The sequence below is a fragment of the Cardiocondyla obscurior genome, linkage group LG02 (genome assembly GCF_019399895.1).
Source record: "Cardiocondyla obscurior isolate alpha-2009 linkage group LG02, Cobs3.1, whole genome shotgun sequence".
Lineage (NCBI taxonomy): Eukaryota > Metazoa > Arthropoda > Insecta > Hymenoptera > Formicidae > Cardiocondyla > Cardiocondyla obscurior.
In genome coordinates this window covers 7,575,062-7,591,244 of record NC_091865.1, presented here as the reverse complement: position 1 = coordinate 7,591,244, position 16,183 = coordinate 7,575,062, and the positions used below count along the sequence as shown (strand labels likewise).

Below are 16,183 nucleotides of genomic sequence, written 5' to 3'. Positions count from 1 at the left end.
CAATGATTAATTTTTTGTAGCATTATAACAAAAGACGGTACAAAGTTATAATTTGCTTACATCATTTTTGTTAACATATCTTCTATTTTATTCTTTGCTTTCTATTTTATCAGTAGCAGGTCTGTGCCATACGTTGAAAATAGTAATGAGAAGGAATGAGAAGAGGCACTCAAAGCTTCACGTGCACCAAGCGATTTTTATAAAGCGATGGCAAACCGAGTCGGTAGCGCGACAGTGAACACGCCTAAACAATTGTATAAATATTTATTGCGTGAATGCGAAAAACTGCCAAAACACACGCAACAATTTTACAAGTACTCGGTCAAGCAAGTAGGTACAGAATTATTTTTTTTTTGTAAGTAACTTAACCTAACTAAATATTTCAGACGGAATCAGAGATCTATTAAATTATTAAAATTTCTAACAGATGTAACAACTATTTCAATTTACGTATTACAAAACTTTTTAGTAACGAAAATCTATTAATAAAATAAGTTTTTACCATTGGAAACGTTTTTCATAGAGCTTCAAGCAACACGCCTTGGAGTCTGACGAGGAACGTGTACAACAAATTATGGAACGGGCACTGCTAGATGCCAAATGGGTGATACAAAAAGTACGTTCCCGCCATCGCTTTTAATTAAAATTTAATATTAAAATCGGTCAATTAATAAATCATACCTTTCTTTACGTCCAACAGTACAAACAGCCGGATGATACTTCAGCATCCAAGTGATGAATCAACAAGAGCTGTAATTTATGCAAATTAGTAATTAAATAGAAAAAAAAATGAATTTTGAGGAGATTGTTAGTGAAAGTACTAACAGCAGTAACTCACAATTTTGGAAAGCCATCGAGATCTGGCTAAAAAATTCTCATGTTGTTAATCGTCGAATTCTAGCATCCCAAGAACTGTTAGTCGTTGAAATCAGCTGCGACGTTCTGGATATTTTCGAATGCGTTGCAAAGTTGCAGATCAAACCTGATGATTTTGAATGCAATTCATCGACAGATGTAAAATATTTCTTAAACGTTTTAAATATCGCAAAATATTGTCAATTAATTCAATATACAGAGCCAATCGAGACGACGAACGATGCTAAGACATATCTACGCGTGAGAAAGCTGCTTCCCCGCAATACGCAAATTTTTTCATCGGCTTTGGAATTTGTATTTGTCGATAAAGGATCTATTAGCGTTACTAATTTTCACAAATCGATTGTCACGGATAGACAACCTTTAGGCCCAAATATAGCCTTCAGGATACAACATCACGAATACGTATCTACGTGTCTAAATGTATATAAGACAGATGATGGAAATTACAATAAAAGTTGCGAGTGGCTTAAATCCAAGTTCATTCCGCGACTGATGAAATGGATGAATAGCGAGAATAATGCACCTGGTCCGAAAATCAATTCTCTTAGTCTTGTTTCCGCTGAGAAGTACTCCTTGCTGTACAATCAGCTGAAAGAGAAATATGGCACGAAAATGGTAAATGTTTGGCCAGAGAATACAGATCCCGCGAAATTCGTTTACGAGGATGTCGCGATTGCGACTTACCTGTTATTGCTTTGGGAGAAGGAAAGGCTGGAAAGAGAAACGCAGGAATTACAGTCATTCGTCGATCTTGGCTGCGGAAACGGTCTTCTTGTCTACATCTTATCTAGCGAAGGTCACAGAGGAACTGGAATCGATTTGCGCAGGAGGAAGATCTGGGATTTGTTTCCGGAGAGCACTCGTTTACAAGTGTGTGCGAAAATTTGCTGCAATCATTATCATATATACTCATTTCATAAATATATACTATTATTTTAATAATAATATTATTATATTGCAGGTTGACACGATCGTTCCATCCTCGGATACAGTTTTCCCTGACGTGGACTGGATCATAGGAAATCACTCGGACGAGCTCACTCCCTGGGTTCCTGTAATTGCCGCACGTAGTTCCTACGAATGCCGATTTTTCCTACTGCCGTGTTGCGCCTACGAATTCGACGGTAGTAAATATCGGCGGCATAATGCTGCCGAAAGTCAGTATTCAGAATATATGCGCTACGTTAAAAGCGTATGCGAGGATTGTGGCTTTCTCACATTAGTGGATAGATTGCGAATCCCGTCGACCAAGCGAACTTGTTTTGTGGGATGGAAAAGAACTTGTACAAGAGAAAATATCGCGGCGCTGGACATTAACATTCAAAAAATCATAAATGCACGATCGCGAGTAGATAATAATATAAAAACCGAAACGCAGAACAGCGATTTGTGGTCTGCGAGTTTCAAACCGAGAGACTCGACGGAAAGAACGCGAAACTGTACGCAGTTAGATAAAAAGCTGATCCTTGAGATAGTAAATTTGGTTGTAGCACATCTCCTCCGCACGGGTCGCAGAATACCATTACAGCGGAGACCCGGTGAAACGTGGAATGCCGGTGGACAGATCAGCATCTGTGAAGTGGCGAAACTGATCGCTCCCACGATGCTGCACCAGTTACGAAATGAATGTGGTGGACTACAAACTTTATTGAAGAATCACAGTCATATCTTCTGCGTCGCTCAGGGAAAAGTGCAGTTTAGAATACCTGGTACCGTTAACAAAAAGAAAAAAAGAAACGCTAATGCATCTTTAAAGAAAGTGAAGCCCTGCTGGTTTCACAGAAACCATCCTGATGGATGTCCTGTTCTCGAGATCGATTGTGGCTTCCAGCATTGAGTTTCTTCGTTTGTTTTTTTTTTTTTTTTTTTTTTTTTTGTTACGAAGTTTTATATACGAGTCTAAGTCAAATGTTGTGTAACAGTGTGTTTTATTTTAAATAAAAAAAAATAATTGTCAGTTGTGTCAATGCTGAAATAAAAAAGAAATCTCATGCAACATTTTCATATTGCATAGTGGTACAAAATATAACGATAGTTAACTTAATAAACGGTATTAAAATATGTTTGGAGCATATTGTTATAACATTAGCGATACGCAAAACTCATCACAGCTTTCATTAATTATTCGAAAATTTTCTTTTCACATCTGTTCATCATTAAAAAATTTTAAAAGCATGTTTAATCATCGATAAATTCATTTACGGCACATTTTTTTTATTACATTATATTACACATGCATTCAAAATTTCTAAATGTGTAATATAATGTAATCATATTTAATTTTCTCAAATAGACTTGTAACATTAAAAAAAATATTTACTTAAGAAAATTTACTACCAATATTTCGTCCAGGTTTAACTTAGCATCTCCACCTTGATTGTCCTGTAGAAGCGTTCCTAGCATTTGCTGGTCGCTTTTTACTTTCTTGACATCGAGCATGACTAGCTGGTGGACCCGTTTCAGATGCGTCTGCAAGTTGCACTTTTGCGTGAAAAAATGCTTGCAGTGCGGACAAGAATACGGCCGATCACCAGTGTGACGTTTTTGGTGTAAATGTAGCGTAAATTTCTGCGCGAACGACTTGCCACACTGCTCGCATTTGTACGGCCGTTCTCCCGTATGAATGCGTTTATGTCGCTCCATCTGATACGGTTTCATAAAAGTCTTACCACATATGTCGCATTCTTTTCTTGAAGGCTGTGCCGAACCTTTCACTGTCACCATCGTCGGAGTCGCCGCCGTTAGTTGATCGCCCATCTTCACTTCAGACACATCGGCGCCAATATCTCGAGTCTGTATTTGGACAGACGCAGGAGACATACAATTGTTCATCTCGATAACCGTCGCACTGTTCGTGTTCGCAGTTGTCGCGTCCGTCGTCACGTGGTTGGTTATCACCATATGATTAGCATTATCTAAGCTACAAGCTTCTTGAAAAGGATCCGGATTGACTAACTCGATCACGTTCGTTGGCACTCCACCGCCGGTGGTATCAGAGGTATTTGTTGCTGGCTGCGTCAGTAGAGTATCGTCCGTTTGAATAGTAACAAGACCATTTGCCAACAGAAACTGCAAATTCGCTACTAACTCGTTATTTTCGTTCATAGATAGCATGGAATTATTGTTGAAAATCGTTGTCGTAGTTGCCGTCGTCGCGTCGGCATGATTGAATGAGATTTGATTCGGCAATTGAACCGTGGTACCGAGATTCACTGTTTGTTCCAGTCTAGGATAATGCAGATTCTGGGATGGCGCAATTTCGTTGATTATGGAAGGAGACGTCATCGTTGTCGTTGTCGACACATTGTCTAGAGAACCATTACCGATTTTTTCAAGACTGGCCGCTGCTTCTGCTACTGCAGCGACTTTTGAATGTTTCGGCTTGCGTTTAGTGCCACCCTTATGTTCCCTCGCATGCTTCAACATGTGTACTTTCTTGTGACCCGAAGTGCGGAATCGGAGATCACACACCGGACACTTGAAAGGTTTCGAACCTGAAAAATTTTTAATGTATCGTTATAAGTCATAATTTTTCTTTAAGTAAATATTTTTATACATATTATTTCATGTAACACAGATACATGAAATAATTTAAGAATTATCTAATGTATAAATATATTTTTTTTATTTAATTAATTTTTACCTGTATGTAATCGCATGTGAACCTTTAAACTGCCTTTCGTAGCAAACATACTACTGCAAACGTGACAGCAGAACGTCTTTTTGCCCGTATGAACTTTCATATGCGAATCCAAAGTGCACTTGACCGCAAAGCTCTTGTTACAGTGCTCGCATTTGTACGGTCGTTCGCCCGTATGCGTGCGAATATGTCTGATGAGGTCACTTGGTTTACGGAACGTTTTTGGACAATATTTACATTTATTAGTATATTCTTTCATTTCTTTTTTCACTGCAGTTTCCTGAATAATTAAATTACAATATAATGGTTTATATTACACTAATAAGCCAATTAGCCGATTAAAACTTTACAAAGTTTACCAGTATAAAAATTTGTATGTACTTACATCAACGTGATCCATACTTTTTTTTTCAGCGACTGCATCCATTAAAACCTTTTCGGAAACTGATCTACTCGGGTTTGAATTAATTTGAACTTCTAATCTTGTTAGGTTCGATAGTTCAGAATTTGAAAAAGCGAGATCCTTTTGAGAGCTATCTGGTTCTGTAGATGAACTATTCCAAGACTCTATCATATCATGCATTTTGCTATGAAATTTTAATTGCAATTTACTGCTTAATGTTTTCTGGCAAACTGCGCATTTCCATCGCCTGTATAAAATAAATTATGATGTACTTTTGTTAAATAATTATCTCGTTATATAAATTAAACTATTTACTGCTTATTCGTGTGCATCTTCATGTGTTTGGTGAGACCGCCGTTTGTATAAAATCGCTGGGAACATTCTGAACACTCGTATTCTTTGGCTCCACGATGAGATTTCAAGTGTTCCTATCGTAATTATAACAATTTTATTTCATGATTAAAAAAACCCGTTTCAATTATGGACGCAATTATGGACGCTTAAATATCTAGAAAAAATGTTTCATACTTTTAATCTTTCTGTTGTAAAGCCTTGATCGTCACACATGTGGCATTGTAGCAGAGTGTTACACTCCGACATTTTTGTCGAATTGTCTACATCAGAAGGAACAAGCATATCTGGTTGTATTACGCTTTGGAAATTTTTCCTAAAAACATCGTATATCTTTCAATTATTTGATAGTAAAATAAATTTATATATAAACTAGAATAACTTACATAAACAGATTATTTTTTTCGTTCTCGCATAACGCAGCTTTACTTTTCTGGATTATTTTTTCATGATTATTCACGTCTTGTATTTCTGATCCATTTGTCGTGTCCGCTTTTGCAATAACTTTTGAATATTTCGACGGGCACACTTGCGAAAGTTTTACCAATTCTGAACAATTCTCTTTAGGAGAACTTATTACAACCAGAGGAGTATTTCTCGTAATTTGGGAAGCATTTATATTGTTAGAGGTTGTAAATGGAATAACTGGTTCCTCTTGTTGGTTTGCCACGGATTTAGGCAAAATACTGGATATATTCGTAGAATTACTTGGATTTAGTGCAATGTCCATATCATTATCCGTCTGAAAAATTGACAATATATTTATAGTAATATACATACGTTTTAGAACATTATTTTTAAACAGAAATGCATTTACCTGCAATGTAATATGATTCATATCAAACGAATCGAATTGTGACATAAATATAGTATTGCCTGACGATTCCAGATTTTTGTTATGCTCATATATAATATTCAGCACCGGTTGTTCTCTGGAATTATTGAGAGAATTTGTATTCGTCTCGTCCATCTGCCTTGATAAATTAGTTGCTCCCAGCCCGAGATTCATGTTGATATTAAATAATTGTTGATTTAGAGTCTCCTCAATTTCTCGTATGCTTTCCTACAAAATTATATCAAATAATTAATTTATTTCTCCTTATAATATATTCGTAAATTTCTTATAAAACTTAGTTACGTACCGGCGTGAGAGTTTGATCCCCAGAATAATGAGGTAACGTAACAGTACCAGTTTCATCGGCATGTAAAGTTTGCGAAGTTTCTAAATTAGTTGCGTCGACAGATAAATTTTCTGAAATTATATAAATATAAAATTCAATTTTAATTCTGATAATTTAAATATGCTGAAATAATTTTATTTCAAATTTTGCATATAATTTATATGATTTTAACACATACGATTCACTATTGGTGTAACGTTGTCCGATAATAAAAAAGATTTTTCTTTTTCCGCGCTAATATTTTGAAACTGGTCAGAGAAAGCCTGCGTAAAATCTGGTGCCATTTGTGGTTGAAACGACACAACCATATCTTCAGTGAGATTAATGCTCTCTGGTAACGTTGAAGTGGCTCCTTTATTTTCACTCGAAGGAGTCTGCGGCTCTTTCTGATTCTGCGTCTTTTGTTTTTCTAACTGCTGTTCGTGAGTATAAAATATTAATACTTTTTCAAATTTTTTGAATAACATTGCATTAAATATACCAACCTGTTGCGCCAGCTCGTGCTTGTGTCTTTTTATATGCTTCCGACAATTAACTTTCGTTTTAAATGTCTTATTACAGTACGGACACATGTATGGTCTTTTATTGCTATGCGTGACCAAGTGCCTCTTCATGCTGCTTTGCGTGGAGAATTTCGTATCGCATATCGCACAACTGTACGGCCTTGCATCGTCGTGCGTATGCAAGTGAGATTTCAGAACGCTATTTGAGGTAAATCTCCTGAAAGTCAAGAAACACAGTAGTACTTTGATCGATATGCAGTGTAAAATTAAAAAAGTTTAACTTTTTATATACGTTTCTAATGTTAGATATTTTTTTATTAACCTAATTTTAAATTATAAAAATCAACTCACGAACCTGTCACATTTGGGACATTTAAAGGGACGTTCACCTGTGTGTCTACGAAAATGTTGTTTCAAATGGCTAACTTTTCTAAACGCTGCGTGACAGACACAACACTCGTGCGGCCTGGCCATGCCGACACTTTCACATAATTCTTTCTGTTTCGATTGCACTTGCATCACGCTGATTTTATTACCGGCATCACTGATGACAAGCGGTTCTTGTAATACCACTTGTGGTATTAAGTTTTCTGCTTCCGGTGATATCTTAGGCTTCTGCCGTGTATGACTTTTCATATGATTTTTTAAAATGGTACTCGCGCTAAATGATTTGTCGCATATGTTGCACTTATGTGGTTTCGTGTGTAATCTAAAAGTAAAAAATACGGTTTTTTAATAAACACTTCAATTAATCTTGTTGCAGATAAATCGAAACAGAAAAAAAAGAGTCTTGTCAAAATTAAAACTTGCTTTGCGTGTGCTGTAAGGCTGCTATGACATGCGAAAGTCTTGCTACAGGAATCGCAGGCGTATTTTTTCACTCCAGTATGAGTCCGCTCGTGCGCTATCATTGTCGACTTTAATGCGAAGGAACGCACACAATACATACACTAAAAAATAAGAATTAAGTAAGATACACGGTTGTGATTTGTATTTTTTAACAGAATACAATTTTAATTACCTTGAAAGGCTTTTCTTGAGTATGTACGCGTAAATGTCGTATTAGATCTGACGGCTTTTTAAATTCTTTCGGACAGTATGAACATACGTACCACCGTACGTTTCCTATACAGCGTTGTTTTATAGTAAGGTACTTCCTATAATAAATGTATTATACAAGTATATAATTTAATTTCAGGTAATAGTGCTTCAGAAAAGAAAGGACATGTTATGTCGCGGGCGAAATGCACGGAGCGTTCGACCTGAAATGCCGCCTTCAGCATTTCTAACTTGCTGCACTCGCCATTTTCTTCAGAAGGTTCCGGCGATTTCAATTGTAAATATCATAAAGAAATTATTATAATTAATTAATATCCGAATGTAATTATATTATATTATATTGTAATTATATTATATAATATAATAACGCGCGTGAATCAAGATCTTTTAAAAAATATAACGCGCTTAGCGCGCACATGGTTTGTTCTAGTATTATTAAATTGTTAATTTCTTTTTTATAAATTTATATTTTTTATAAGACAAAGAATGTTACCTCGAAGTACCACCAGCAGTTCTGTCCAATAACGTAACATATGACGTTGGAAGATCCGTTTTCTTTAGTTCTGTGCTTTCTGTAAGAAATAAAATATTAAATATTTATTTTACATAATTAAAAAATAATAGTATTTTAAAAAATTATGTTTGTAGATTTATTTAAATGTTATAAAACAATTATCTTTATATATTATATATATATATATATATAAAATTACTTTTTAAAGTACCTTCGTTTTTGTTTAAACCGCTATTTTTTAATGCTTGTTGCAAGATATCATTCTGTTCTGCACTTAATGCCGTAGCCTTCGTAGAATCTGCAGTATTGCTTACTACGGATTCCAAAGATGCCAGTTGCGATATAACGCTGTCGACAGTTGCACGCATATCAGCTTCCGACGAAATATTGGAATTACCTTCTGAGGATTTGGCGACAGATTCCTAAACAAGCCCAACGTTTCTAACTTCGAATCATTCTACGTAACAAATATCACATTTACCTCCGAGAAAACCGAATGCATTCGCTTTATGTGTCCATTTAAGCTGCCCAGTTTCTTAAAGATACAGGAACAATAGGAGCAGGCGTATGTAGGTTCACCTTCTGATGCATTGTGTACTCTGAGTATATGCGCTTTTAGATTTCCTAAAAAATTACACAATAAAAGTAATTTAAAACTCGTATAATTCTAAGTACGTTATAAACAATATTTCTATTCTAATTATATAATTGAAAGAGTAAATTTCTGTGAAAAAAAAAAATAAAAAGAAAACATATGTTTAAATATCTCTTTAAATTTTGTGTATTAATTATTTACAAATTTTGTTAAACCTTTTTGACTGAATTTGGCGTTACAGAGGCTGCAAGTATGTGGCCGAATGCCCTTGTGTTGCCAAGTATGAATTTGTAGCGAACTTTTTTGCGTAAACGCCCTGTTGCATGTAGTACACTACACAAAAAAGTATATGTAAAAAACTAATATTAAAAATATTATCATCAAGTTTTTCATTAAATTACCTTAAAAGGCTTTTCCCCGGTATGCACTCTAATATGTCGCATCAGTTGGCTCGGTTTTTGGAAAGACTTTAAGCATATCGTACATTTGTACATTGTTTTATGTTTCGTTCCCCTTTTAGTTTGCTTTACTATCTTCGTCTGTAACTATAAAAAAAATTAACATGATAAGATTCTCGAGAATAAAACGCAATCTGTTAGAACCATTTTCAAAGAAAGAAAATAAACCTAATAAACTATTTAATAAATATTTTAAAAAATTACCCTGTAATGCTCGCGAATGTGCATTCGGTAGAGCGCAGGCTGGACAAACTGTTTGTTGCATAATTTACACTTTCGCACATCCTCGCTCGCCCACTTTTCTCCATGAAGTTTTAAATGCGCATCCAACTGAGCCTGATATAACACATGTAAAAATAAAATTAATTTTTAAAACACATTATTCAAATAATTATAAATTTTCTGAATATCTTAAATTCTCCAAAAAGTACACATCTCTGAGCATCCTTGTGATTATATGTTATAACTTTAGGGATTACTGATGATGAGATTGATGTACCTTGTAATACTGAGCGCTGATACCAAGTGCGAGATGGAACACGCGTGTGCAGATGAAGAGAAGCGCGAAATTCAGGCAGTCTACGGCAAACGACATATCGGAAGACGACACCGTCACTCGGATTATGTCGTGTAACATAAAGTAATACGCGCCGGGCAGTGGGTACTTATATGGCAGTGCTTGCAGCAAAAAGTAGAACGAACACAACGCGGTGATCCACCAAATTATCGTGGTAATCGAGCGATTGTTTCAAAAGAAACGCTTCTTTCACAGTATTAATGCTAATAGTGAACACAAAATTTTACTGTTACCCAATGGTAACGCGATCGTCTTAATAATAAATCGCACATATAAAGGATTTTCGGCTAATAAATTATGTCGATGGATAACTCAGACTTCAAAGTCGCTTGTAGCAATTTTCTATTATTTACCAATAAAAAATATCCAAAAAGAAGGAACAAATTAAATGAAAAATTAAACTGCTCGTTATGGAGATCAGATTATTCGTCGAAAGCTTAATTACACGTGAAGCTTTATTGCATTGTGTCCACGTAATAATCGCATTTCGCAGTGCCACTGCAAAAAATCTTTGTTAATTATCTGTCTCTTTCTTTTTTGTTATTCTCCTCCGTATCTTTCTTCTTTGATTTAAATTGTAGTAATAAGATAAAGAATTTTCCATTTTTGTCATCTTGAATTTATCTCATTTGTGAGCAGCATTCGAGAAAAATAATCTAAATTCAATCGACGGATTTCGTTCCAGTGATTCTTTAAAGCAAAGCATATTAAGTTACCAACGGAATATCTAATCACGTCGGACGTAGCGATTCAGGAAACGACCTCCGGCTTCGATACACCGCCCACCTTTAAGATGAGCGCATCCTCATATTGAAACACATAAATTCTCTTATGTTTCACTCTTTTCCACAAAACACTCGTGGATTCGTAGTCATGTAAATTAGCACATTTAGATGAGAATATTGAAGAGTGCTTTATAAAAACGTGTTACGTTGTTGGTATTACACTAAACTAAAAGATGAGAGAATCTAGTCTGTAGCTTTTCAGCATGTCCTCCTTCGTTATACGGAGATAAGAACGATCTGAGCAGTGCGAATCATTGCACAGCAGCGGATGGGCAATTGGCGTGTCAAGTGTCATGCAGACGCGGGCGACGCGAATGACTTGAGACTGACGAGTAAGAAGAAGAAGATCGACATTCTTAAGGGACGGAGTTCCTAAAATATAGTCTCGAGGAAGCGTCATCAGTTTCCCCGTATTAAATCACTCTCTTTCTCGCCGCTGTTCCCCACGTCGTCGCAGATTTCACCGATCGCTTCTCTCTGGTCTTCATCTTCTTTAACGTGTTACACCGCAGTCAGATTATTATTCTTTCATGAATAAACACAAGTGCGTAACGGCTTTTGCAGAGACTCACGCTGCTACTCGAAGAGTTAAGTTTCTTCCACAAAGAAAACTTGATTTTCCGTCCTGAAGTGATATAATAACGATTATGAATCGTTTTTATATTTTTATCCGATTGTGATTTAAATTTCACTTCAACTGAGAGATTTTCAGGGTTAATGCTACTAATAACAATAATGAGTTATTATCAGAATAACAACTACGTATCCTCACGCTTCCCGGTAAAGTTCAACGGTTCGCTTCTTATCAACGCAGTTGCATTATCGGTACTTTTATTTCGCCTGACGATCCTTTTTTTTTCCACCGTCTACTTCTGCCTCCCTCGCAAATTCGTTTTGTATTCGTTATCCCTTATCGAAGCACGTTCACCGTAGATTATCAATCCGAGATGCACCAAGCATACACTCCACCTACGTAACAAAAACGGACGTCAATTATTTATGCTCAAAAGTTTTTTTTTTTTTTTTTGTTAAATACAAATTTTGTTTCACGTGACACACATACATACATACACACACTGTAACTTAAAAAGAGACACCATCTGCACAATTTCTATCACTTCGAAGTTTTCGGCGAAAGGCGGAGGGACCTCCTCGAAGATCTTTTAAGTCTGATGCTACAAAAAATATACAAAACCGTGGACGAACGTGTAAAACCTGCCGGAACGACAGTAAGCTATGTTTTAAGAAAAGAAATTTTTTTTTCATCAATATTTGGTAAAAGATATTAAGCAGAGATCAATAAAATAATTAAACAGAATGACCATTGCCAATTATTAATTAATATTGCAAATAATTAACTACTTTAATTTTTATATCTCAAATCTTTTTCGTTCGAATGATAAGCGCGTACACGTGCACGCTTCGCGACTACCCGCTTCTCACTGACGAAGCAACTAGAAGTGTTGCTTACGTCGTCGTCGAAATCATATTTGTCGTCATCGTTATCGGTTCTCCTTTCTCCCTGCAAGTTGCTTTGAGATTCATCCAAGAAAAACCATAGTAGATGAATGATATTACATCTTATAACTTGAAATTGTAAATCAAATCTATATTATCTTTGTAAAAATCTTGTTATCTCTCTTCTTAATACATTTGGTATTATTTTTAAGTGTTCATAACTTTTCATAGTCTTTTTTCATCTCCAGCTATTTTTTTTCCGTGTTTATAATAACTATTTTTTAATTTCTGACTAAAATTAAGATGTTTGTGTTACTTTTTCTTCTTAATCTTCTTTAAATTGAAGCCTATAATCCTATTTTAATATATCCACTGTTTTTTTTTTTTTTATACATTATTTCTTCTTGTATTTAAAATAAGTATATATCCAACCACATGGACTGAGAGAGGATACACAATGCAACGCTTCCTGAAGTCTGTTCCATATTTTGACTTCACGTTTAACGTGTGTATATGTGTGTGAATGCATGGCGCGTGTCGGCAGCCAAACGTTAGGGCAATCAGCGGGAGATCTATGTGAGATCATGCGATTCGGTTGCGTAATTCGTACGCGCCCCATTAATACGGCCACTGTCGCCGCCCACTTGCTCATGTTTTACAGCCTACGGTGCTATCACGGTCATACGTGATCGCTATAACGATCGATGGCGTTCAATTCTTATTGTCTTCGCAAACTCAAAAGATAATTCCAAGCACTTGGAATCGCAATATTGTACCAAATACTTTTCTTGTTAAACATTTTCTTCATTTACTGATCGATTAAAATGTTCAACCGAAGCACGTTATCTCAAACGTGTGACTCATTAATTTCATTCTATGCAAATTATTGCTAACGGTACAAATATTTTGATGAATACGTAGGAAAAACGGAGCGACTTAATACCATTGATGTTTGCAAGGCCAATTATTGCTGGCATACTTTGACGACGCTATGAGATAATGTCCTCTTAATCTTCGAGAACATTGAAGAGAATTATTAAATCATCTCCTCTATTTCTTTGTTCTCTGTAGTCAGCAACGAGAATATATGACGAGAATCATGTGTTCCTATTTTCTACGATTGTCCGATTTTGGCTGGCTAGCAGCGAGCAAGTAATCCGTTGTGGGTCACTGAGATCGACCCTTGATTAGACAAAATAATATAATGATCCAGTTTTATGTCGTCTCGTTACATATACGCAGAATCAAATTTTTTTCGTTAATAAATGTTATTTGTTAATAAGTTTTTGCCATTCAAAACTGTAAAATAATAACAAATACAATTCAAAGAATAGATTTGCACATAATAAATAAATATTTGTATGTTATCAATTCAGATTCACGAGTTTCGACTCGGGCATGTGGATCAATTGAGGAACGAATAAACGAATACGGGGCAAAACGATCAGCACTTTAGACCTTAGCCGCAATAATTATGTATGTCGTATTTGCAATGATGAACGTTATCGGTAGTTCAGTCTGCGCGATCAGCAGAAGTATACTAGCAGGAAAGAGTTGATAAGACAATCTTGGCGCGGTACAATTTTTACGAGTACATAGACCGTTTGAAAATTATTAATTTACCACTTATTCCTTTATATATAATACTTACCTTAGTCGAAAAGGCGTCTTCGCATTCGGTACAAAAAAGATTTTCCTCCTTTTCGTGCAATAACATGTGAGACTTTAAACTCGCCATTCTTGCGTATTTCCTACCGCATTCGGGGCATTTTGGGTCGCCGATATTATGCGTTGCCATATGAAGCGTGAAATTTGTCTGTAATGATACCATTGTATAAAGTTACTAGACTGAATCTGATCATTGCATCCAAGATTAAAAAAAAACTTTCTCTTGTTACTATTAATTTAATTTTATAAGAAATTAGCAAGTAATCAAATAGGTTTATTCAAGAAAAATCATTTAAATATCCTTTTTTTGGCAATTCTACAATTATTTTTCTATATTCTAGACAGTATAATATCTATATCTATATACTATATAATATATACCTATTTCCGTTATATTAAGATTAATCACGCGATTTTTTTAAGATACCATTAATAAAAAAAAAATAACTTACTGGAATATTAAATGATGCTGAACACTTTGGACATCTATGCGGTTTTTCTTCAGCATGATTTTCCATATGTCTGCGATACAACGTTTGTTTAGTAAATTCTTGCCTGCATATATCACACTTCAAAGACTGCTTATTCTATAACAAAATATTAATAATACATGATTTCGTAATAATTCAAAACTAAATATATAACTAAGTAAAATATATACCTGTGATGTTACCTCAGTCTTTTTTGGTCTTCCTGGAGATCTTTTGCAAATATTTTGTACCATAGATACTGATGCAGATATGCTTTTAGCATGATTGTCAACTGTTGACTGTCCTTTGTTTGACAATACATTGCTATTATCTCTGCTAAGTAACAAAGATTCTGAAACTTGATACTCATTTGTATCCTGCACTTTCAATTGTTCTGTAATTGCAGATCCATTCTCAAAAGATTGCATGAGTGGTGGTAAGTTTGTTTGTTGCATCACAGTTCCAGACAGACCATCTGCATGCAATTGAAAAACAGGCTGAAACAAAAAAGTACACCCAACAAATAAATCATTTTGTAGCTTAACATTTTCAAAGAACTTTTAAATATACATACTGGATGTAAAATAAAACTTCCATCCACAGTTTTTATCAGAGCTGAAGACACCGTATTATTCTGTGGCATTAATGCAACTGGTGTTGCCATAAATTCCAATGTGCCATCTTCATGTTCTAAAAAGAATTAAATTTTTAGTAATTAAGCTTAAACAAAATACATACATATTTGATTTCATAATTTTCTTTTTCATTTAAACATTTAGTTTACAACTTTCATAAACATAATATACTATTTTTAATTATTGTATGCAGAGAGCTTACCACCTATTGCTAGCAATGTATGACCATCATCTGTTGTAATAAAACCAATTGGTACTGTATCACTAGAGTCAGTCAGTTCCATAATTACATTCTGTTCTGTCAACATATTGGTGTGCTTTCAATGTAACAAATAACTGCTGTCAGATAATAAATGATACAGCTCCTGAAAATGGTTTGTTTAACTATATAATTCTGACATAAACTCAACCATCCAAAGGTCTAAATTTTTAACAACTCTAATATTAACTGTAATACAATATTAATAAATTACTTAAATAATAATTAGATCTTAAAACAATCGAGCAATGGTTCAAATATCTAATTATAGTTCCGATACTACAGTACTTTACATCATAAACGTGTCGTTGATAACAAAAGCAATTAAAGCTTAATCTCTTTGCAATTCTAACCTGTATTCGGCACAAGTATATTATTTCTCAAATGTGTTTCGTGTATCGATTAAATTAATTGCATCCTTCAATCGGTTAAATATAAGCTGTCGCTCGCAATTTCTTCCCCCTCAGTCGTGGATATTTAATCACAGAATTATCGTTTATCACACAAACGTTTCCATATGTTGTTTTCTCGCTATTTTCTTTTTCTTTCCCTGTCTTTCCCTCTCATTATGCATATTCGCCACCATTCTCTCTCGCACGCTCCAATCAGCGATGAGAAACGGGCCGGGTTTTTATCGCGCTTGCGTGGCGGCTTCGGAATATGCTATTTATTTAAATTCTATTTATTAAATACTTATTTATTAAATACTAAGGTACTCTTGAAAATTACACAATAAAACAATCTTCTT

The 16,183-nt window shown here is 35.0% G+C and overlaps 2 protein-coding genes across 7 annotated transcripts; one reads left to right on the top strand and one right to left on the bottom strand.

Moving 5' to 3' along the window:
• The first annotated feature begins 216 nt into the window (after window positions 1-216).
• On the top strand, window positions 217-2,942 carry LOC139113237 (probable tRNA (uracil-O(2)-)-methyltransferase). The gene is made up of 4 exons (XM_070674223.1): window positions 217-334; window positions 524-616; window positions 701-1,749; window positions 1,841-2,942. The coding sequence occupies exons 3-4, from the start codon at window positions 790-792 to the stop codon at window positions 2,714-2,716; spliced, it is 1,836 nt and encodes a 611-aa protein (XP_070530324.1). The 5' UTR covers window positions 217-334; window positions 524-616; window positions 701-789; the 3' UTR covers window positions 2,717-2,942.
• On the bottom strand, window positions 2,789-15,973 carry LOC139113235 (zinc finger protein 236). 6 transcript variants are annotated; one of them, XM_070674215.1, is made up of 25 exons: window positions 15,789-15,973; window positions 15,379-15,541; window positions 15,116-15,231; window positions 14,733-15,038; window positions 14,524-14,658; window positions 14,055-14,219; window positions 9,788-9,919; window positions 9,527-9,670; window positions 9,341-9,458; window positions 9,012-9,154; window positions 8,742-8,952; window positions 8,510-8,588; window positions 7,979-8,114; window positions 7,768-7,907; window positions 7,313-7,666; window positions 6,940-7,174; window positions 6,633-6,870; window positions 6,416-6,525; window positions 6,091-6,336; window positions 5,660-6,015; window positions 5,451-5,589; window positions 5,238-5,350; window positions 4,905-5,169; window positions 4,523-4,799; window positions 2,789-4,373 (listed from the first exon to the last, which is right to left on the bottom strand). In XM_070674215.1, exons 2-25 carry the CDS (start codon window positions 15,482-15,484, stop codon window positions 3,196-3,198), a joined length of 5,442 nt encoding a protein of 1,813 aa, XP_070530316.1. In that variant the 5' UTR covers window positions 15,485-15,541; window positions 15,789-15,973; the 3' UTR covers window positions 2,789-3,195. The 6 variants fall into 6 exon arrangements, with proteins under 6 accessions (XP_070530316.1, XP_070530317.1, XP_070530318.1 ...); XM_070674216.1 differs by having other exon boundaries at window positions 6,633-6,867; XM_070674217.1 differs by having other exon boundaries at window positions 14,745-15,038.
• Window positions 15,974-16,183: the final 210 nt, after the last annotated feature.